Source organism: Falco punctatus, assembly GCF_963210335.1.
Source record: "Falco punctatus genome assembly, chromosome: 7".
In the NCBI taxonomy this organism is placed as follows: Eukaryota; Metazoa; Chordata; class Aves; order Falconiformes; family Falconidae; genus Falco; species Falco punctatus.
The window spans coordinates 43,998,298-44,021,413 of record NC_137587.1 but is presented as its reverse complement, the minus strand read 5'-3'; the positions used below and the strand labels follow the sequence as shown (position 1 = coordinate 44,021,413).

General features: G+C 47.5%; 1 protein-coding gene across 2 annotated transcripts in view; it reads right to left on the bottom strand.

The window, feature by feature from the left end:
• Positions 1–19,578: 19,578 nt before the first annotated feature.
• NUDT14 (nudix hydrolase 14) overlaps positions 19,579–23,116 on the bottom strand; it is a 62,879-nt gene continuing 59,341 nt past the window's right edge. For both annotated transcript variants that reach the window (XM_080395789.1, XM_080395790.1), the window contains exon 5: positions 19,579–21,496. In XM_080395789.1, coding sequence (XP_080251915.1) covers positions 21,256–21,496 — 241 coding nt within the window. In that variant the 3' untranslated portion in view covers positions 19,579–21,255. The remainder of the gene's footprint in view (positions 21,497–23,116) is intronic.

The following is a 23,116-nucleotide window of genomic DNA, read 5'->3' as shown; positions in this document are numbered from 1 at the left end:
TGACCTTACCAAATGACAAAAAAAGACAGTGGAATAACTGAAAAATGCCATATAACCTTTGTTCACCTTGGCCTCTGCTGACACGTCGTCCCCCTCCCATGCCGTCGGGCTGCAGGGGAGTGAGATCATCCACGCTCTCACTTGCGGCGGGTCAGCCCTCGCTGGCCCACCTGGTGTTCATGTTGCTAAATATAACAAGGATGAGTGGCACCAGCAAACACATCTAATTGTCATGCAGCAGATTTCTGCAGTAGATGTCTCGTGCTGATTTACCACAGTAGTCATCTGAAAGATGGAGCGTGCACAGGATAAAAGCCTTGGAGATGCCTTACAGACACTTGTCTGTAACAAGTGAAACTCCTACAGAAACCCATCCCAGAAACAGTTGGATTTTGAGCCACTGCAAATGTTTGAAATATCTAGGCTACATATTTATCTTAGCTCACAGCTTCGGCACTGAGTGTGTTCTGCAGTCTGTAACCACAGGCCAAGGAGGTTTTGCCTCTGCCTGGCAGAAAAATGACCCAGCGATTGGTTTTGTGTGATGGATTTAACCAAAAGTTAAGTGTGTGCATGATCAAGGCGTTGCTCATGCAACCCCCCCAACCCAGCAATCAACCTGGGTCAAGAGTTGTGAATTCACATGCTGGTAGGCAGATAGATAAAACCTGCTTTAATGCACAGAGAAGTGACTTAACCCCAGGTATGCAAAACCAGGCTTGATTTCATGCAGCTGATTCCCACAAACGAATCCATCATTTTGGCACTTGGTACAAACAAGAAGATGGGAAACAATGGGCTTGCTTGATCACAAAGGGTAGATTACGTGGGTCACCTTCTTGGGTGGAAATATGCCCTCTGCCCGTGTGGATTATCTTTGTTCCCCAGCTGCTCAGGAGGGATCCTCAAGCACAGATCATGGCAAAGACCAGCTGGCATAGCTCCCTGTGCCTCCTTTGCAGACCTTGCCAGCCCCACACCACGCTCTGACTTTGCTTTCTTATCTCTGATGGTATTTGGCTTTGGCACCCATTTCGTCAGAGCCTGGGCAAAGAGTTTTACTGCTACCTGCCAAAGCTCCCTGTCTTCCCCAGCTATTGGGAAGGGTGGTGGCACCCTGAGGTCTTCCACCCTAGTGGGAAGGCCATTTCACACCTTGTCCTTCATGCCTGCAAGGCTAACTTCAACGTGGATGCTGTGCAAGGAGGAATAACCTGAGATCTGGGACAGCGTTCAGACATTTACACCTTCCCCTCCCATCACAGAGCAGCCTTTGCAGCCAAGGGGAGATGGTTTGCACTTAGCTCATAAAAATAAACAGTGTTCTCCGCTGCATTCCTGGACGTAATGTTTGCAGATCTGATATTCACTTGTGCCGCTCCAGCAAGCATTAGTTGGCTCAAATACTAAATATTTACATAGCACGTGTCACGTGCCGACTGTGAGGAGGGAAAGCATCATTGCTCCCACTTACAAGGGAGTTAAGTGATTTGTCCATGGCTGCTCTGGAAAGACCCTAGCAAGACCTAAAATCTTGCAGAACCCCGGGTCACAGGGCTGCCGTCTTTCCCTGAGCATTTGGAAGCCATCCTTCTGGGGAAAGGTGTCTCTTGCCAATGTGAAGGGAGCAGCAGGGAATTCAGCACAGGCAACTGGATAAATCTGTGGGTGCCCTGTGGAAAATCAGGTCCTTGCACACACTGTGATGGCATCACCAAGACCAGGTGGCTGGACCTGGTGCACGGCTTAATTCCATGCGGGAGGTGATGCCAGAGGCTTTAAAGAAGCAGCTGCCCCCTAATTCCAGAAATCACCCGGACTTCTGAGAAAACTCATCTTTTCCAGCCTGCACAGAAAACAAATTGTAGCTCTTTCTGTTGATGACACGCCATAAATTATCCCGTTATATAAAAGGGAACAGCAGCCCGAGGAGCTGTGCTCCGGCCAGCTAGCAGGCGTTGTGTTTTAGCAGGGAAGGGCAACCCCCTTGTGTTTAAGTGAGATGCCCCCAGTTTACCCAGGTTGTTGCCCAGCCGCCTGCTGCCTTTCTATAGGTTTCTACAGTAAAGGTCGCATAGATGGCTTGGGAATAACGCTCCCCTTGCTGCGTGTCATGTGGATGGAGCTGAAAGTCTCTCAGGACTGGTTGTCTCCTGCATGTTTATTTTATTCAGCGGTATCATGTCAGTGTGTCTGCCTAAATATAGCTTCTGTGAAGAGCATTTCTAAGTTTCCTGTTACAGTTTCACTCGCAGTTACCTTACAGTAAATGGAGGAAAATCAATGTAATCTCCATTACGTGCTGCGTCTAAATGTGCCTTGCTGGAAATTCTGCCCGGATCGATTCTCCTCTCATGAAAACCACCCATCCTCTCTGCCTCCTCTCCTCCCTCTCCCTCCTTTTTTGTTGGGATAAACCACAAATTTACCATTTAGAAAAACCTTTCCCTCTCCTTTGTCTGATGTGCCCTGCAGATAAGGCTCTCACAGGAACTGACAGTGCAGAAACCATGGAGTCACTGGACAGGGTTGCAACTGCAAAGCCCAGATTAATTGACTCTGTGGCATTTGGACATGACCATTTCAGCAGCTTCTACAGAGCAAATTGAGCAGAAGGGTCAAATTCAAGGCAATCACTGAACAGCAAGCATTAGCCTAGAGCTTGCTTCTTTTGTCTTTTTACAGACTAGACAATCTACAAGTAGCAAGAAAATGATTGATTTAAAAATGTATTCCCTTTGCTGTGGTGTTTAAACACAGCTCTTTTACCCGTCCCCACTGCCTTCCAGTACCATGTATCCACAGATAGACAGAAAAAATACTATTATCAAATCCCTGCAGTGTCGGTGTCAGCTGGTCACCAGTAAACAATCACAGCTATAAAATGATCCAACAGATGTTATGCTAGAGATGAGTAGTCTGAAATAGAAAGTCTAAAAATACATCTGCAGGGCCAAATCACACCCTCTTCTTTATGCTGTGCTCTGCCATTTTTGGCCCACAACTGGCTTCTTGGTTCCAATTGTAGGTAGTCCCGCAGCCACCAGCACACACTGGGACAGGGCAGGGTGCGGGGATGTTGTCACATGGAGCTCTGCCTGCAGTGACCACCCAAGGAGCAGTCCTTATCATAAACAGGTTCATTTGAGTATTATTACTACTACTGCTATTGCTATTACTATTATTATTATTGTTGTTATTATTATTATTATTATTTTCCCCTCAGATATCTCTGTAATCCAACACAAGGGCTTTGCTGATTCCCATAGACTTTCAGAAATGGTGCATATTGATAATATATATTGTAAAGACTTGGACCCGAACTAGGGTCTAATACCCAGTTGGGCTGTGCTGGTATGTGGAAAAAGGAAAACAAAAGCCTCAGATGCTGTAAGAAAGTGGAGTGGGTTATGGCAGAGAGAGATCAAGTCACAAAAGGTGATGGTACCACTGTGCTACCCATGGCAGGATGGAGCTGGAGCCAGGGGTCCTGCACTCTCATCATGGGCCCCCAGTCCCTGAGTCCAGCAGAGATGTTTCATCAGGAGATTTTGTTTTTATCTTGCTTCCACATCCTGGGACTCTGAGCCAAAAGAAGAGCCCTCAGGGGTTAAGCAGCTGCTTTACATAACAGTATCTATCAAAGCCTGGAGGCAAATGCAGGCTTATTTTGTGCTTTTTTGAAAGGAGGGACCTAGGAGATGTGTCAGCAGCATCCTCTACACAGAAGGGTGCTGGGGACAGGAGGACCCCAAAGAGGGACCCTACAGACCTGTCACCATCGGGTCGTCAGGGGCTTCGTTCCTACAAGTGAGGAGCAGATGACACCAGCCGTTTTGGCCTGTGGTTGTACTATCTGGGGCTGTGATCCTATCAGACCTCGTGAGCCAAACAAGACCAGGCCGTGGCAGCAGCTGGCTGGGACATTTCCAGGAAAAAAGCAGCAAGCAAGCAAGCAGCCCTTACAAACCTGACCCTTTGCTCAGTTCAGGGCCATGGGAGGAGGACACGGGGCAGGATGGGGCATTAAAGCCTCAAATCCAGGGTCAGTTCAAAGACCCCACTCCCAGCCCAGCTCTGTGACGTGGCCTGAGCAGGAGGAAGCTTTTCCCAGCTATTCTGGGCTGTCAGTACAGTTTCTTTGGCTATTTAAAGGTTGTGTCTTCTGTTTGGACTGAACAGGGAGGGATGGACCTGACACAATCCCTGAGCAGAAATGGGACCTGCACAGCCAGAAAGGAGGGATGGGATCGGAGGAAGGGGGAAGAAGCACAAAAGCTCCTGGGAGAGAGTAATATGTTCTGCTTTCGTCTCTGAAGGCAAGTGGCCAGCAGCTTCGATAAAAAACAGCAACGGCAGGAGAAGCCCTGGCAGCTTCCATCACTGCCAGCCTCTGGGGCAGGAGGGATGATCCAGAGGACAGAGGCAGCTGGCACAGGGAACATCTCAGTGCCCGGGGATGGGGCTGGCTGCCCCCCAGCCTGCTTGGCAGGGCTGCTGTGTGATGGGCTTGACCCTTCCAGGCATACTGGTCCACACCAGTGTGGCACATCCATCAGCCACACATCCATGGACCAGCTGCCCTGTCTGCTGCCACTTCCCTGGAGCAGACATCTCTGCTGGAGGAGGTATGGAAGTGCCTGATCCCTTGGGCTGCAGACACTCCCCTGTTTCTACAGACAGGAGAAATGCAAGCGACAGGACACGAAGGAATGCAATGATGCTGTGTCAGAGGAAGTTGAGATTGGACTTTAGGAAAAGGTTCTTCACTGAGAGGGCAATCAGTCGCTGGAACAGGCTGCCTGGGGCAGTGGTCACAGCACCAAGCCTGTCAGGGTCCAAGGAGCATCTGGGATGAGACTGTTAGTCATATCATTAAGTGTTAGGTAGTCCTGCGAGGAGCAGGGAGTTGGACTCAATGATCCTTATGGGTCCCTTCCAACCTGAGATACTCTGTGATTCGATGATTTTATGTGTTTTGATGGCTCTGGGGACATTTGCCTGTAGGAGATGGACACCGTTGCTCCTCCCAGTCTGTAGTGGCACAAAGACAATTCCCATGTTCCCAGTCTTGGAATGAGATGAGGATCAGAGACTTAGCAGCTCTTTGCAGTCATTGCTCCAGTGAGTGCTGATTTCTTGTTTCACAGCTTTAATAGAGAATCTGATGTGATCACAGGGTGTCCGCCCCTTCTCCACTGCCTTTGCCTGGTGGTGAACATGCTTGTGTCAGCTCAGTCTCAGAGACTGAACCATGAGAGCCCAGTCTCCGTGTGGCAATACAGGAGCTACCAAAGACATGGAGATGGTTTTGTAATGGAAATCAAATGAGATTACTTCTAAAACACACTGCCTGGTAGGGTCCCAGCTCAGCCCCAGAGGTGTTATATGAGCTTTTTCCTGCCCAAAAGACAGTGCTTCCAGGGATGGTGTGCTTCGACTGTCTGTATCCTTCATCCAACACCTTCTCAAGCTAGGGCACACAGTGCTAGCTAGGATGCTCATATTCCTCTGTGAAAGCAAATAATAAAACCAGAGTGAGTTTGAAGGGATGCCCAGCCTGTGTCTATTTTCTTCTGAGATGGCTGTCACACTTCTAATTTTTCACAGATTAATTCTTGCTCCCTGTGTTGGTTTTTTTTTCAGTTTTACAGAGACTTGAAACTGAACTCATTTACTCTAGAAAGAATGCTTCTGGCTTCAGCTTCCCGACATGGGTTAAAATCAATAACATTAAAGTTTGTTTTAAACACTTTAGTTTATCAAAGCAATTTTCTCAGCATTCCAGCCTGCTGTCAGTTTTTTCACTGTTATTTGCAATGCATTAGGTGCAGTAAAAGTGTTTCACAATCCCGTCTGCTTTCAGAGACCTTTCTAACAAACCCTGCAATGAGGATATAATTCATTTGATGACCTTGGTCAAAAACAAACACAGGCCCCAAGGTGCAGCATGTGCAAAGGGGTTGATACACTCACAGGTTTTGTTATAGAAAAGGTTTTATGTGTCACCGTCTTGCTGCAGCTGGCTGGCTTTGTGTACACCCAGCAGCACCGCTGCTGCTGGCTGGGCAGCTAGCTGTTTCTTTGGTTCATTTGGAAACCATGAAATATATTTATGCTTTTAAATAAACCCCATAGCCTGGCAAATTTCTGTGCCCATGAGCTGATGTTTGCAAATACATTATGCCGTTATCTCATCAGCTTAATAAATGCATGTGCAAAGTTGCTCAGCTGCAGAACTTGAAACGGATGATCAGGCATTTTTGCGAGTGAGAAGAGTTTGGAGAAGGCAAGGTGGGCAAATAAATCTGCCACGGATGAAACACCTCTGCAGGTCTATGTCCCCTAATGGGAGGGCAGGTGGATTTTACCACTGGTGTCCTCCCGTGTTGCAGACCTGCCTGATTGGTACAAAACAGGGTTTAAGCTGATTCAGAGCTGCTACAGACTCAGCCACTTCCATGGAGTATCAAGCTGTACATGGACCAGGCTTTGAAATTTCTTCAAAAAAAAGAAAACCACCAGGTCACCTCTTGGGTGCTGGCTGTGGCATTAAAAGTCTAATTTTAGGCTCTTGGCTGCAGCAAGCACCCCTGTAAATGCTCAGCTCCTCTGCCAAGCTTCTGTAGGCTGCAGTGGAAATTTGCATCAGGGAGGCTTTATCTTCTGCACTCTGAGTTGGGAATGAGAAAACAAGATACAGAAGGATCATCTGGATAGAGCTGCCTCTGGGAGGGCAACACATGCAATAGAGATAGAAATACTTGATGTTTTCCAGCACAGTTTTAGGGCCAAACTTGTGACTTCCCCCATCTTTCCACCCTCCTCACATCAGCTCCTGGCAGCTGCAGGCTGCTGCTGCCCTGACCATCCCCTGGAGCCCATGGAGTAGTCCAGGCTCAGTGCCAGCACCAGCAGTTACAAGTAGAAACAAAACTGAACCAGAAGGGTGGGTATGAGCAGTATGAGATGCTGTTGACTCTGATGTCCCATCTCAAACCTGCTGCACATGGGGAGGGAGATGGAGACTGCAGAAAACTTGTCTTCTTGTGGGAAGGAGGTTGGGAGCAGGAATGGATGGATGGTGGATGCTTGGAGGAAGGAGGGGACGGCTGCCTGCCACCCTATACCCATAGTTTCATATACATAACTGATACTCTGAGATGACCTCTGGGTTATCTGAGGATGCAGATTAGCTAAGTACTTGTTTGCAAAGGACAGTTCTTTTACAGTGGTGTGAGTTATCTGAGATGCAGGCTATATGCATGAAAATACAATACTTTGAGCTCCTCAATTCAAAGCACTGTGATGTGATAGTGAGATACATATTCTAGGGTCTTAAATCATGTCTACAGCACTGATTACGAATTCGCATAGTCCTGTCTCAGCATGCACCCGGATCAGGGTCAGAACTGGAAAAGATTCTTTGGGGATGGACTATTCAAGTGCTCTGAATTCCTGCTCGGTCTCTGCAAGAGGGTATTGCTTAAGCGATACCTTCATTTTCCAAGACTTTCAGCTGGGAGAAAGCCTGTGCCACTTGCAGAGAAGGTCCTGCCGATATCTGGGACACAGCAGTTACATGCAGCCGTTGCTACGCTCCTTACACAGGATTGATTATAGACACAGGGCAGCTGGCACAGACAGATCCTGCCCCTACCAAAACCAGGGACTGACTCGCACATGCCAGCATTTCACCAGGCACATTTCTGCTCTACTTCGTACCCTTTTTCATTGTTCATTAGAACCTAAAATCCAACAGAGCAGACCAGTCAGGCACCACTCAGAGAAATGCAGGCATTTTCTAGTGTTTAGAGGAACAAACATGGTTACCACGTCCCTTTGTCCTGGCTTTCTTGTGCCCATTTGCTAGGCAACATTTCAACAGCTGACTGCATCACCAGCTTCCCTCCAGCTGTTTATTCCACATTTTACAGGGAACATCTGCACCACTCCTGCATTTGCCCTGACTGAAGGACTTTTTCCTCTCCAGGGATTCCGGAGGATGAACCTGCAACTGAGCTACCAGCCTGGTATGAATGGGTAGGGTGACTTTCAGAGGAGCTTTTTTCTTTCTTTTTTTTTTTTTTTTTAATTTTATTTTTATTGTCTTTGTATTTAAATGGCAATATTGAACTTTTGCCATAAATTCTGGTCCAATATGTCATATCCAGGGGTGAGATTCATGGAATGTTTGAGGCAACCACTCTGACAAAGGATCCAGAGACAGCAGGTAAGAAAGGTGCTGTAGGTCCATGGAGATAAATTAAACAATGTCCTGACCCCTCCAGTGTGTATGTCAATACAGACCCATGCACAGGGATTGCTTTCAGCAGCTGCATTTTCCAGGACATATTTCTAATGGAGAGAAAAGAACTCAAATCTGAAGACTGTGACTTAAGGACAAAAAGCCTTCATCTCCCCAAGCCTCACTGAAAAAATCCTAAACATGTAAGGCCCAATACTGTTACCAGGATGCTCTTGTTTTAAATGAGCCTTACTTAAAGAAGGCCCAGCTGGTGTGCTGAGGATGACTTTAGATAGGGGAGTTAATTAGTTTGCAACCCACAGCTGCGAATATCAAACGTTGGGACAAGCTCCTCATTTTACCCAACTCTGCAGCTCTTCAGAGGAAATGATGGCCATGCGCTGCAATGGGAATTGCTGGGGTAGCCTCAAGCCAGGGCTGCTGATAAGCAGCAGCAGCAGTAGGGTGGTGAGGCAGGCAGAACATCTCAAAGAGCCGCAGGGCAGGGCCTTGCTGGGGACAGCCATGGGCAGATGCTGGAGACACTTTCCTGACCAGAAAAATGTCCTGGGGCGAGCTCAGAGACAGGTATGGCTCTGGAAGGAGGGGAGAGAAGTTTCTCTGCACGTTTCCATCCCTGTGTCAATTTTCTGGTTGGCAATGTGGTCAGATGTCCTGGAAACCCTGCAAGTGTTCCTTTCCCTCAACAGCAGATACAGAGTTTGGTGTTGACAGTTCCTTCCTCATAAGCCAGACACGTCGGTTCAGGAGCTGTGCCAAAACAATCAAAGCAAAGAAAAGCCACGCTATCTTCCTGTGTAGTGTAAGTCAACACAGACCCTTCCCTGGCAACAATGGAGCTGTATTTGCATCCAACCTGGTTTGGCCCCGAGGCTGCAAATAAAGCCATGTCATTTCCAGCAGGACATCGAGCAGTTGAAAATCTCCCTCTGTTTTCAGAGACCCCTTGAAGTGGGGATGCTCACATTTCCAAGAAAATCAATGAAGGCTGAAAGGCTTAAGCCACATTCCTTTATCATTACAGTGTGGGACACCTGGACTTCTTGTGGGAGTGTCAGGAGAAGGATATAATTTGATATGATCAGAAATGCAACCGTGGTTCCTAACATCATATCCTAACGTTCCTGCACCGGACTGAGGCCACTGAACCTGCAGGTGTGTTTGTGCTGGGCTTAGTGGAGCCACCAGCCCCATGGTTGCTCCAGTCTGGACACCTCCATCTTGCAGGAACCACAATTTCACATGAGAATGGAGAAAAGGTTTTCATGGCAGATATTTATGGAGTTATGATCCTTTCTGGGGTCCCTTGGTGGTGGTGGGTGTTTGATTTGTTCTGTGGTACCCATCCATCTCCTCTAGGGCTCTGCAGGACAATGATGAGAGTGCTGTGTGCCACTGAGAGCTTTCCTCCCAATCGCTGCTTGAGTGGACCGATCATTTGGGATCCTGTGTCTTCTTTTGTGATGATTTTAAAGCAGTTATACGATGAGTTCAGTGCAAAAACATCCCCTTAGCTGGGTACCAACATGCAACTTACTGGGGAAAACACCTTCCTGAAAAAGAGCCTTTAAAACACAGCCTGGTTTCATTCTGCCCGCTCTCAATGAGGCAGCAAAGCTCCCACTGATGGCTGTGAGCAAAATGAAGAGCTTTTGGCTTGTGCATCTATAATTGGACTGAGCAGAGAGCAAAATATTCCATTATGACAACTTCAGAGTTGAAATAAATAGGTCTGGGCAAATGTTGATTTGTAGGATAAACAAATTATTTCAATTCAATTTAGCCCCCTCTACTGTTTTAGTCCTTTGTTCCTTGATTTAAAGTGTCAAATACAGCGCTCGTGCTGTATGCATGACAAAAATCACGTACCGGGAAAGACATATAAATCTGCAAATAGAAAATATATCCAGTATCCTGGTAGGTCTGCTGTATCTCCCTATTGTCTTTCAACCTTCCAGACCTCAGCTTTTACGCAGGGCTGGTGTCCTACAAATTAAAACTCCATTTACAAAGCTTGAGCAGCTTGCAGGTGAAACGATGGCCTTCAATGCAGTCACCTCTCAGGATTGCAGCGCTGCAGTCTCTTGTACTAAATAAGCAGACTGAGCTACATTTTCAGGTGAAAACGACGTTCCTTATAAAAGGCTGTTTGGTGGCGTGATGCTGGGAGGGAGTCAGCCTGACCTGCATGCACAGGGCTGGGTGCTGAGTCCCTCCCTGCCCGTCCATCTGTTATCACCCGGGAGGGCACAGCCCTTGAGGCTGGGACTTCCCCTGAAGCTCTGGAAAGCCCAAGCCCGTAAAGCGTGTTAATACAAATCACTTGGAAATAAGTTTAGTTGAAAACAGACAAAATGAGGGATCCCTCCTGAAGCCACATGCTCTTTCTGAAAAGCCGAGCCTGGGTTTAAAGGGCTTTACTTCCTCCAGAGGTCTCAGGGAGGTCTGTGGCTCCTCTGACCCAAGTTTAGACCGAGACATAATTCAGCCCTTTTAATAATTGAAAGGCATTTGAGTCTTCTTAGTCCAAAGGAACAGATAAGCAGCTTTCTGAGTACTCAAACTCAGGCCGATTTTATAAGGGGCATTAGTGCAATAGTCTTTCCGTGCTTAATAATGTGTTTTGCAGCCTAATAGGAATATTAGTGTACACACAGTCTTAGAAGAATTGTCTAATATTTTTATTGTTTGGCATTTACATTTCTTGAAATGCGAATGACAAACTATTGTAAGTTAAGACAGTATTATGAGCTGAGATTCATGATTTTTGTTGTGAATATGTGGATGCACCGGTACACTAAACGGCAACAGCTAAATATTTTAATTTGGTAAAGAAGAGGTGAGCATATTCAAAAAATCAGTACTCAAATATAGATCCCATGGGACTGTGAATGGATGGATCAAAGAAATGGGTCGAGAGGAAAATGGGATCCCAGCCTTCGTGCTGCAACACAGTCCTGAATTCCTAGTGCTTCACCAACCACTTTTTACTTGTTGGACTTGTGTACACAAATGTTGAAAATTATAGAAATTTTAGAGGAATTCATGTGATCTAGAGCATCCGTGATCTGCACACAAATGGCTGCTGGGTGGGCTGAGCACTGCATCAGTTTAATGACCTGGAATACCACTGAGCCACTCTGTATCAGATCATGTATCATGTGCAGATATGCTTCTGCATAGGATCTAACACCTCTGGGTGGCACAAAGGGGCAGGCACACAGCCCTGTGCCCCAGAACGACCCAGCTGGCCCAAAGCTGGTTAAAGGGAAGGAAACAGTTAGTTCCCAACCTGCACAGATGGTTCCTGTTAAGTCCCCTGCCTCATCCCTGTAGCTCAGACTGGTGTTACATGGCAGAAAGTGTGCTGCTTTTCTGGCAAAACAAGAGGAGCCACAAAATGATCCAAGCTGCATTTGATGGCTTTCCTGCAGGCAAGCACTTTGCTTTTGTTTTGAACAACATTATAGGATGGATATTTGCAGCTGACAGAGGGCTGCAGCAGTAAGGCATGTTGCATGAGATACCAGACTACCGTCTCTACAGCCTTGTGGACTCTTCCCAAGCTCTGAAGGCTTCCTCATGCTGTGGGAGTCTCAGCTAGAGGTGGGACCTGAGCCCCCCGAAGCGTGCAGAGTGGATCTGCCTGGCTCCAGACTCCCCTCCCAGACCGATCTGCTTCCAGAGACTCAGCACAGGCTCTCTGCTCTTCTTGAAAAAAAAAAAAAAAAAACAAACCCAAAATTCTTATGCCACATAACAGATCTAAATATAGTATCTGAGGCAGGGGGAGAAGTTCCTCATTTTTGATTCAAGACTAAATGCTCTGGGTTAGTTCTGCAATGCTGCATGCACATACTGGAGGTACTTTACAAAGCCAGTGAGGCACAGCAGCCCTGCAAGCGCCAGCCCTGCAAAGCTGAACCACCACCACAGCTCCAGCCCCCGAGACCCTCTCTGACCTTTTTCAGAAACAGGACTTTACAGAATAACATTTCACAAGAAAACAACTTTGCTACATAAAAATGAGTCACATTGTTTAATGTTAGACTAGTTGTCTTGTGTGTTTCCAACTCCTCTCCCTCCCCACCGGGCAGCCCTGGGTAGGTGCTGGAGTACAGATGGGAGAAGAAACTCTGGGAGAAACGCATCACCCTGTAAGTGGCAGAGCTTGGGGGCTGGGACCGTGGGATGCTTGTGGCTCGTCTCTCTCCAACAGCATCGTTAAACCCACCCTGGAGTAACTAATCCATCCAAGAGGCAGAGGTGCCGGGGTGGGCAGTAGCCAGAGTCCCTGCACCTGGAGGCAGGCTTCATGAGCCCTGCTTCTTTGGAAAAGCAGCTAAAAAATGCCAGGGGAGACGTACCACAGGCTATGTGCCCAGTGCCAGGTTTGTTTTATATTGCAGCAGCGTTGGGACTTGGGCCCCAGCCATTCACAACGGGCCAGGCATTGGGGGCACGGGGCCGGACAGCCACAAGCCGTCACCACAGCTGGGCTGGGGCCAAATGCCATGCCCTGCGCTCTGACACCCTTCCCCCAGAGCTGTGGTCCTATCGGGTGCCATCCCAGCTCCTGTGGAACCCCCCATCCCCCCGACCCACACCAAGATTTGCTTGGGATGATTGTTAGACCTGAGGAGCTAACCAGGAGGATTGAGGTGGTCTCAGTTTCTTCATCCCTTGTTGAGAGGGTTTGCACCATAAGAAGATACCTTACTCCAGAGCAGCCTGGTCAAGTGGAAACAAACACTAGCTAAGTAAATGCTGATCATCCTGCTTAGAGACTTGAATTAAAAAGCTTTGCCAATCAGCCTTGATAGATAGAAAAAGCACAGGGCATTAGGATCAGTCATGCAGCTTTAGAAGGCAAGACCTTCACTCCAACTGTTTTGCTTCCCCATTAATCGAACTAGGAACAGACCTGTATTGTTAACTGCAGAATATTTACACATTGCTTTGGCAGTGAGAAAAAACAAACCTACACGCTCATGTCCATCTAGGAATTAAATCCTGTGCTAGAGAGAGCTGTCACTCTGCTGTGATCAATAAACCTGTTAGACTTCACTCAGTGCCTTGGCTCTGTGAGAGCCCCTGGAATCAGATCTTATTATTTTGATGTATTGGTGTTATTTTTACTGTGCTCATCTGAGAGACTGGGATCAAATTGCATGGAAGAGCAATAAAAGCAAGAAAAAAATAGAAGACAAAAAACCCCAAACAAAGGCATTAGAGGTAAAAGAGTCATTAGAAAAGATGATGCTGGTAGCATGACTGGGAAGATGCAGCAGACAAGAACATCGGGTACGAGGCTGGTACCTGACTTAGGTGTCTCCTGTGCATTGCTCGGGCTGTGTGCAGCTCAGAGGCTGCTGAGTGTGACACTGCTGCTGCAAACTGGGGCTGCTGCACATGGGGCGGCCTCCACCCTTACAAAACCAGCTGCTTGGGGATGCAAAGGATGGTGGCTGCTTTGGAGGGCCAGTGTGAGGCCGTGCCATTTCCATACATGCCCAGCATTGGCCTGACTCTTTGAACTAGGAGCCTGTTGCAAGCTCCCCTCCCTGCTCTTTAAAGATATTGCATAAATATCGGACAGAAGTATTGGAGGCAGAGGTTGCTCACCACAGCAAATAGGGTTTCCTGAAGCACTTCCACGACTAAGCACAAATCTTGAACGTGACCTCGGCTGCTTTGCTTGTTCCTGAGGTGTGCAGATGCTGGTTCTCCAACTTCACCACCCATGATAGGAAAAGATAGGACAGATCCTGACACCAGTCTCCAAGACCAAGGAGACATTTGTGGATGTCCCCTCCCTCTCCTGTTGCCTCTGGAAGGTCCCTAAGCTCTCATTTAGCCCCCCCATGCTTGGGGCTCCCCTGCGCTGCCACAACCCTGCTGACCCACCAGAGTGGGAGCAAGCATGCTGCAAACCTGCCCTGGGGCTCTGCACATGATTGATAGCAGCACGGAGCGGTGGGGCTGGCAGAGTGGATTAGCAGCTGATGGATTGCTGTAACTCAAGCCCTCGCATCCCTGCTGCACTGCCAGCTTCGGGGTCAGCAGTGCTGGGGCTGCTGTACGAACCTAGCCAGGCCAGTGAGCTGAAAGGCTGCTGAAATCAGGAAGCTGTGGAGGGGCAAACCCCAAGTTATGTCTCTGGGAAGACCTATGGGGAGTGTTGAAGTCCTTACGAAGTCCCTCACTTTCATATTGAATAGAAAAGAGGAGCTGGACAGAGCGTGGCATAGGCTTTCAATACCTCTTGGTTTGTTTTCCTGATTTTATTGCAAAAGCAGCACAGTGAAACCCCAGGGTGGGAGCGAGGGGAGCCTGAAGTACAGAACGAAGGAGGTTACGAAAGGAGCGGAGCGGGTTATCTGTGTGAGTGCATTCCTGTGGGGCCAGGCGGCCCTTGCACAAACGCTGGGGAGCTGTTTGCACAGCGCCCGCCGTTTGTACCAAGAACATTTCTTAAATTGTTTCTAGCACTCTCAAGTACGTAATTGAACCTTGTCCAGTTCTTTTAGTGATTGCTGCCACGAGCAGAAGTGTTATCCAAGCACCCCATCCCCACATACACGTGGCAGGGCTGCCGGGGGACCCGCGCGGCGGGCAGGAGCTGGGTGCACGTTTTATTCCCCACCACCTCTGTTGGCCAGGCACATTGGAGACCCGATTAGTGACTCTGGCCCTGAAACCTGTCCCCATCCCCAGGCTTGCGGGAGCAGCTGCAGCTCTGGAGGGGACAGCCGCCTGTAGCATGCTGTTTCCCATGGCCCTGGCCCCTGCCTGCAGCTCCTGGGGAGGCTCTGGAGGTGGTGGCTGGGCTGTGCCACCCACAGGGCACAGCGAGCACCCAGCTCTGCCCACTAGCACCTGTTGAGGGCTTTGGAAAGGGCTGGGGACAGGACCAGCACCATGCCAGACACTCTGAAGCAGTGGGGCAAAGCTCATCGCCCCTGTTTCCATTGCACCTGGAGCCAGGTGGGATGTTACCCTCCTAGGCTTATTTCAGGGGCATCAATTAACTACTTCTTTCCCCCAAGCCCCTCTCCACAGCTCCAAGGGAACAGGGATAAAGCCAGACTGTGTTTACAGTGTGATGGACATGCACTTGGATGGCATCGTTTGGAGGGTTCAGGCTCTCGCACGGGTGGCCTCGACCCCAGGAGGTCCCCGCGCACACGTGATGCTCGGGGCTCACACAGCACCTGGTCTGTCCACAGCTGGCTGGAGGTGGCTGAGCCGGGGCTGGCTCCTGGCGGCCACAACCATGCCTGTAGTGATCACAGCGACATTTTCTTCTCGTAAAATGCTAAAATCATGTTTAGCTTCCTGTTGAATGCTCTACCCATTGCACCCATACCCCGAGCACTGAAGCACAGGTGGGCACAAGAACAGCCCAGGGATTTTTCTGTTAATGAGGCTGGGGCATGAGTATAGCCATTAATTGATGACATTTGGCAGCCATTCCCACATTGCCCATTGCCAGCCCATTTTCATGGTAACCAAGTGTCCAAAAGGGGTTTCTCGGAGCACTGCTGCTTTTGAATGTTTTATTAGAGACCGAAGCCAGCACAGGATATTGAGTACTTCAGCAGCAAAGCAATCCAGTGCACGGTTGGCAGGGTTTAATACGTATCTGATTGTATTTCCAATTACGAGAAATGCACTGAAGCCAGTCCTGAGGCAGGCCAGAGAGCTCCAAGTGCTGCAAATCTGGGCCATTTAGTTACATTATGACTTCTTATCCTCCCTCATGATTCATCTGGAGAGCAATTAAAGCCCTTGTAAAAATGTGTTCCCAATTAAAGAGCAAGGCTGGCTCTGAAGGATTAGACAAAATGAGGAGTATCTTTTGCAGTAGCGCAGGATTTGTGTGAGCATCCCTTTTTTTGTTCATATCAAGGAAAATCCTGTGTAAACCAGTGGGAATGGAAACTCCTGTTGAAAATCTGCTCTGAAGTCCACGGTGTCCTTCCTTAAATTAAATTTGAGTCTGGACTGGGGCTGGGGTTTTTGGAGCTCCACCTTACTGCTGCGCTCTTTGAGATGTAGCATCCCAAAGCAGAGCAAGTAAAATCCTTTCTGGAGAGGCTGAGCCCAAACAGGGGATGTTTTGCAAATTGCTGGTGCCTGAGGGGGCAAAAGATGCAGGGTCACTTGGCAGCATCCCTGGGACTGCAGAGATGGGGACCACGCTGTACGGTGTCCCTGCACAGGCAGCAGCCCTGCCCTGCCCGTTACCTCCACCCTGGCGCAGCCACCGAGACCAAAGCTGCAAATCCATCCTGTGTGCACAGGCCTTATTCTGATCCCTCTGAAGCCACTACACGCTTCAGGCGGTGGCTCCTAACAGCTTCAAAGAACCGTATTAATCTGCGCCTGCCTCCCCTGCCAGAGCGCGCGGGGCGGCGAAGGCGCAGGGAGCACAACAGGAGCCGCGCAGCCAGGCTTTTATGGCCACAAAGGGCAAGTCGCACCTGCTAACGGTTGTGAATAGACTTGCAGACAGCACCAGGTGTGCCATTTCAACAGATTTCACAACTGGGTGTGCCTTTCATCTATGTATAGAGCCCCGGCGAGGGGATGAAGCGTGCTCGGCAATTGTCCTAATTTAGCAAAAATCCTATTTGTCCAGCGGGTCGCCCTGCTCGGTCGGCACGCGTATTTCAGGAGCAATTATATCACTCGCCCTTGGCCTGGCCCCGGCCATCGCCCTGTGGGGAGTCATCTTTTATCGTTGGGAGGGAGGGATGGTAATGAGGGAGCGAAAAGGCAAGCGGCCGCCTGGCAGGGGAGCCCACTTCGCAGCGCAAGGAGCATCCCAGCACACCGGGGCAGCAAGGGCGGCCAGGGACCCCGCGCACCATCCCTGCGCCAGCCCCCACCTACCCGGGGGTGTAATTCAGCTCATTCGTTGAAAGTGTCAGCCTTCTAGAGAAGGTGTTTTTAAATACATTGCTGTTCAGTGTTTAATACCGTGAGACTGGGAGCAGCTCAGGGCTTGTACTTTCCAAACAGGGTAATAAACAACAATAATAAACAAGGTCCATGTATTGCAAGGTGCTGGTGACACCTCTTCTGCCACCTAATAGGGAGCCTGACAGCAACATTACATTCAAGATTTTATAATTTCAGGCTTCATTAGAAGCCTGAGTCATAATTTCAGGTTCATTAGATTATGTCTATATCCCAAAGCCATATCATAAAAATGAGAGAGATGCTAAGATTATTTTTTTTTAAATGTGGACCACTCAATTGTATTCAATAGAAGAAAGACGCTGATCTCATGAGGATAGCTGGATGAAGTCAGATAAGAGTTTTGCAGGCTGGAGTCACGATTCATTAGCAGCAAACGGGGACCCTGTTTTACTCTGAACTCTCTGCTCTCCATGGACATATGTGTGGTGGCACGTCCAAAGGATGTCTAAAATGCAGACGTGATTGCAAGATTCCATTAGAAGCACTTTTTTCCTGCCTGGGCTTGGCCAATGTATATCGGATTTACTCTAATTATGATCTTTGAAATGAGCCCTGAAGAAAGAAGTGGCATCTGCATTGCTCTCATTTTATTTTTATAAATATGAATCATCTACTGTTTTGAAAAAAGTTCAAGCCCTTTCTCCTGTGTTTTCAAACCTTCCTAATTCTTTAGAAAATTCCGCACCAAAACTAACAGGGAAAATGGAAAAGGATGAAGATATTTTTATAATTTATACTGCAAAGCCAACCACCAGGTAACAACATTGCTTTATGTACAGCTTTCACTATATTGCATCACTGCTTTTCCTGTGGAAAATGCTCGAATTCTGGAAGGAACCCAAAGAAATCCCTTGATCATTTTGTTCCCATTTGAGAATTACAGATTGCAGGGATGGCCAGGCAGAGCATAGGGTGTAGCATCCCTAAGTTTTCAGAGCCATCACAGTCCCCTGGGATGTTGTAGGTGTCTGCCCAGGAGACCCCTGGGAAGGAATGCACTGGGTGGTGGGGACAACGCTGCTTAGCTTATTGCAGAGCCTTCTGGATCATGGCCAAGTGCTGAGGGACTGCCCAGCTCAGCTCACGCAACAGCCCATGGTCATCTGGAAGAGGAGCATCAATTGCACAAAAAGGTTAAGCCTGAAGCCTGTGGCTCAGACTGGCGGGGCTGCCTCAGAGCACAGCAGAGGGCTGATGCCACGTGGCTGTCCCTGTCCCCTCACAAGGGCTGTGACTTCCTTCCCCACGTGCCCCGCTGTGCTCCAGCACCGCGCAGCCCCTCTGCCCATGCCCTGACTTCCCACTGTCACCCCACGCCTGGGAAACCACGGGTGCTGCTCTGGCAGTGGTGGCTCCTTGGTGTCACCTGCACACCCCCAGGGCTGGGCTGTGAAGCAGGCAGGCCTCAGGAACGTATGTCTTGCAAGCCCTCCACCTTGCCCCCCCAGTGATGGCAAACAGCCTTCCGCTGACCAGCAGCAGTAGTTTGGGCCAGATTTCGGCAAGTCTGGCACTGCCCTTGGTGCTCTCCCAGCACACGCTGCTGGGGAGGGACAGTGTCAGAGGGACAGCCGCAGTGCCTTGGAGGGGGCAAAATACACCTGCGCTTCCAACTGTCCAGCTCAGACGCGCAGGCAAGGCACGACCAGCTGACTCCAGTGGTGGGATGCCGGGATGCACGCAGAGGTTTCAGGACCTTCACCGCCCGCCTCGCGGGGTACGGCCGTGCTCTCCCCAGCAGCCCGGCGCCCCGCAGCTCACCATGCCCATGCTGTGCAGTGGCACAACAGATCCAGCACTGGCCGCTCTCCCTCCTCCCGGCGTGGTCTGGAGACTTGAAGGCACTTCTAGCCAGACTCATCAGTGAAATGTGTACGTAGTCTGAAGAATCGTATCTTGAACGCTTGTCACCCACACGGTTGGGTCAAAGCCACGGGCTCTCACCAAGGCTGTTAGTGCCACGCGAGTGCACCTCGTGAAGCACTGACTGCCAGTCCTGGATGCAGCAGGGGAGGGAATGTCTGACGGGGGAAAAGCTCTCAGCATCACACAAGGAGCCTCATTAGAAGTGGAGTTTTGGCTGTTTGTAATTCTGGGGCAAACAGTATAAATACATAAATGATGCTTTTTAAAGTTTTCAAAGTTTCACACTTTGACCCCCCTCCACTACACTGGTTTATTCTCCCGAATTACTGCATTATACAGCAAAAAAGGTTTTTGACACATATACACACAGACTTACTAGTTTGACACTGAAGAGATTAACAAGCTACTGTGTAATAATTTGATGGAATCAAATAGATGCTTTGGCAACTACAGCCTGGAATAAAAGACATTATTTATTATAATAGTTCATAAAGGCCTTAGCAGCAATCAGGACACATTGCACTAGTCACCATAAAGATGCAGAGCAGTGGGGACCCCACCCTAAACTACCTTCCAATGTATATACGACAGACAGAATTTATTTGCTTTTCATGATAACTCAGCCCTTGACTCACCCCAGACCAGGCACAGTCCAACGTAAATGGGTTTGAACTTTCACAAAAGGTGTCCGACCCCTGCAGACGAAGGCTGTTCTTTCTCCGGTGGCTTTCCAAGGACCTTTTCCCTCCAACAGTAGGAAGTACCAGTTCTAAAAGCCTTTTTTAAAAAAAATATTTATTTAGACACCTCTTTAGATATGCAGTGATTTTAAGTCAGCCACTGGATACCATCAGGCATCTGTACTGCATTTATTCCAGTTGCTATATGAAAGTCTGCATATTCGCAGTACTCATCTTCCAAACATACTTAGCACCTTAGTAAGCCTAGAAGCACATATAATGTAGGCATGTTAATTAAGACAGTAAATAACATAAACCAGTGTGTAATTAAATTACCAGGCTTGATTCTCTGTCATTCATGCTTTTGACAGTTTCACATGACAAACAGTCCACATCTAAAGTATGCAGACAGAACAAGTAATGTAAGTTCTAATTAGACCACTTTATTAAATCAAATTGTGTTGCTCAGTACGTCTGTGCAGGTTGCACAGGCTTCAGTGGAAACTGCACAAACGATGATAAAATCTCAATAAAGCACTTCCAACCATTAGATTGCAGGGAGTGTTATTTGAGGGGTAAGTCCCATTTTTCCCACTTGGGTGATAAGGAAACAGACCACAGAACACCTCAGAGAAATCACTTCTATTAGTCACCTCAGAGTCAAATTAAAAGAATTCAGCCCCTCAAGTCCCACTCTAGAGGACAAAGTTTGATCTAATTAATCAAGTATTACCCATAAAACAAACAAAGAAGCATGTGTTCCAGTAGAAGCCCCCATCATTCATCCCTCTATCACCATCACTGCTGCTCAGCATTATAGTGGGAACAAACAGAAGCACATAATCTTATAGCTGGTCTATTGTCAAAATGACACATTAGCAGAAGGGTTTTCAGACAGGTTTGCTTATGAAATAAAGGTCTGCATGTTCAGAAATGCAAACGTGTTCTCTGTACAGGAGCTGCGCACCACAGAGAAAGCTGCTCCCTGAAAGCTGTGCAGAACCCAGGAACATAGTTAGGATATCTGTGACTATTAAGGTTTGCTGCCTTCCCACCCCCCAAATATCAGAATCCACAGCGAACACACAGCTGCCAGCACATACAGACCACAGTGACAGGCTCGTCTGGCAGCTGCACTGAGGTCTTGAGCAACTCTTCAAAATAGTGGTAGAGCAGTGCCATGAAAAGAGACAAGTGGACACATTTACTTAGCCTTTGTGCAGAAATCAACATTTGCCTCTCAGGGGCAAATCCTGGCCCCTGTGAAGCCAGTAAGTGTTTTGCTAATGATGGAAATTAGGTCAGGATTTTAATTCAGACTTTACTTCCAGATTTATTTCAAGGAAGATTTGCTCTGTGAAAAGTTGAGTCGATCAAGGCAGGCAGGTTTGCAATTTTCTGTATCCACAGAACGAGCAGGCAAGCTTTTCTTAAAACCGTGGTACTTTCATTTTATTTTTTTGGTAGCTTGGGTGCTATGTTGTTTTGGAACCACATGAAGCTGAAGATAACACCCATTGTCTTTGGGAGAGTCTCATCATAAGCAAACTTCATGGAGTCTTCTAAAGGTATTTCTACAACTTCAATCAGCTCTCCTTCTTCAGGCTGGCCACCTCCTTCACCAGTTCTCATCTGGTCTGTTACTTCTGCGTAAAATAACGTCTGCCTAGAACCTGTCACACCAACTCCAGACCTGGAAAAAAGCAGAGGAGAAACTCTGTTTTAGATAAAAAGGTGGCAGGTAGGAACTAAGAATGGAAACCTGGGTCCTTAACCTGTGTCACTAAGTTAACAGAGAAATCGATGGCAACTTCCATGCAGAAATACCAACACTTTAAATACAATTGCATATGAAATGGATTTGTCTTCAAATATGTGCTGCAACTTTGGAAAGATGTTAGTTTGGGAGAAAAAAAAAAGTTTTGAATTGGGGGACTGTTGTTCTATGTATACTGAAGTTAACAGAAGTTTTTTCAACTGACCTTGGTGAGAACTGGAGTGCGTGATGATTTGTAGAGATTTACAAACAACAGAACGAAGCTCCTCAGTGTATCTGTATGCTATCATGCCACATTTGTTTGCTTGTTTTTACACAAATATTTAGATTTTTTACTCTTAAGAAGATTATGCCCATACACAGCTGGAGTCCTCTGCTCATGGAGTAGATGGGTACAATAACAGAAAGGCAGCCTGAGAGTCTTTCTCTATCCTTCCTGAACTTCAGCCTTGACCCAAATGGATGGACCACTGTAAGCACGCATCTATCTGAAGTAATTCAGTCTCCCTGCTAAATTTGCTACAGTGGATTTAGTTGAGGATATTTTAGATTATGCAGTCTTTCTTCAGCTAGACCGCTTGCTGTGTGTTGTACTTCTTATTTGTTAATCCCCTGTTTCCTTAGGACTATTTCATTTAGGTATTATTAAATAAGGGATAAGTACATAATCCACTCATTTAGTCCTTCCAAGAAAATATTCACATCGTAATCACAGCTTCCTCCTTCCACATGATTACAAGCAACTTTTTACATTGAATCTGGATCCAAAGTTCACTGCAACTATGAATGAGGCACTAGAGCAAGCTGAAAAATTAGCTTCCGTATTATTATTATACATACAGAGGATTCTAAGGTTTGTAGCAGTGTTATGGTCTTAAGAGTGTATATCCGTACTTACCCAACCATTAGTCAACTAAATCTTTCAGTTAATCCAGCACACATCACACCCTATAGCAGGAATTAATCATTTGTCTCTCAATTTTCTAAGAACACTGGTAATTATTTTGTTTGGAGAATAAATAGTGATTATTGAAATTGGTTTCTTACATGAATATACACTTTTTTTTAAACACAGAATAGGGAGCAGACCTGCAAATTCTTTCCTAAAATTACTTCTAATACATTCTGTAACGTTGGACAAGATGTTTTACTCCTCCAGGATCATTCCTGTATGTCTAAGAAGAGAAACTTAACCATCTTCAGCACTTCCAGGAGCTGTGAATGCTGCTACAGGATTCCTTTCATTCTGGACTCATCACTTTATTTCAGTGTCAGTAGGTTTTTTTAAGACCCGTTTTAACCAACAAAATGGGACCTACTAGCACACGGGAAGATGCCAGACTAATGGTTTTCCATTTTCTCTTCCACTTTCACCAAAGCACATGACCTCCTTCCTCAGTCAATCTGGTTCAATATTTATTCCCCCTAAGGACCTCTTTTCTGCAGCCACTGTCCTTGGTATTTGTACAGTGTTTGATGACCACCAGAGATGGTCTGCCAATAAAAGAGCCACCCAGGGCTGACAATCATCCACAG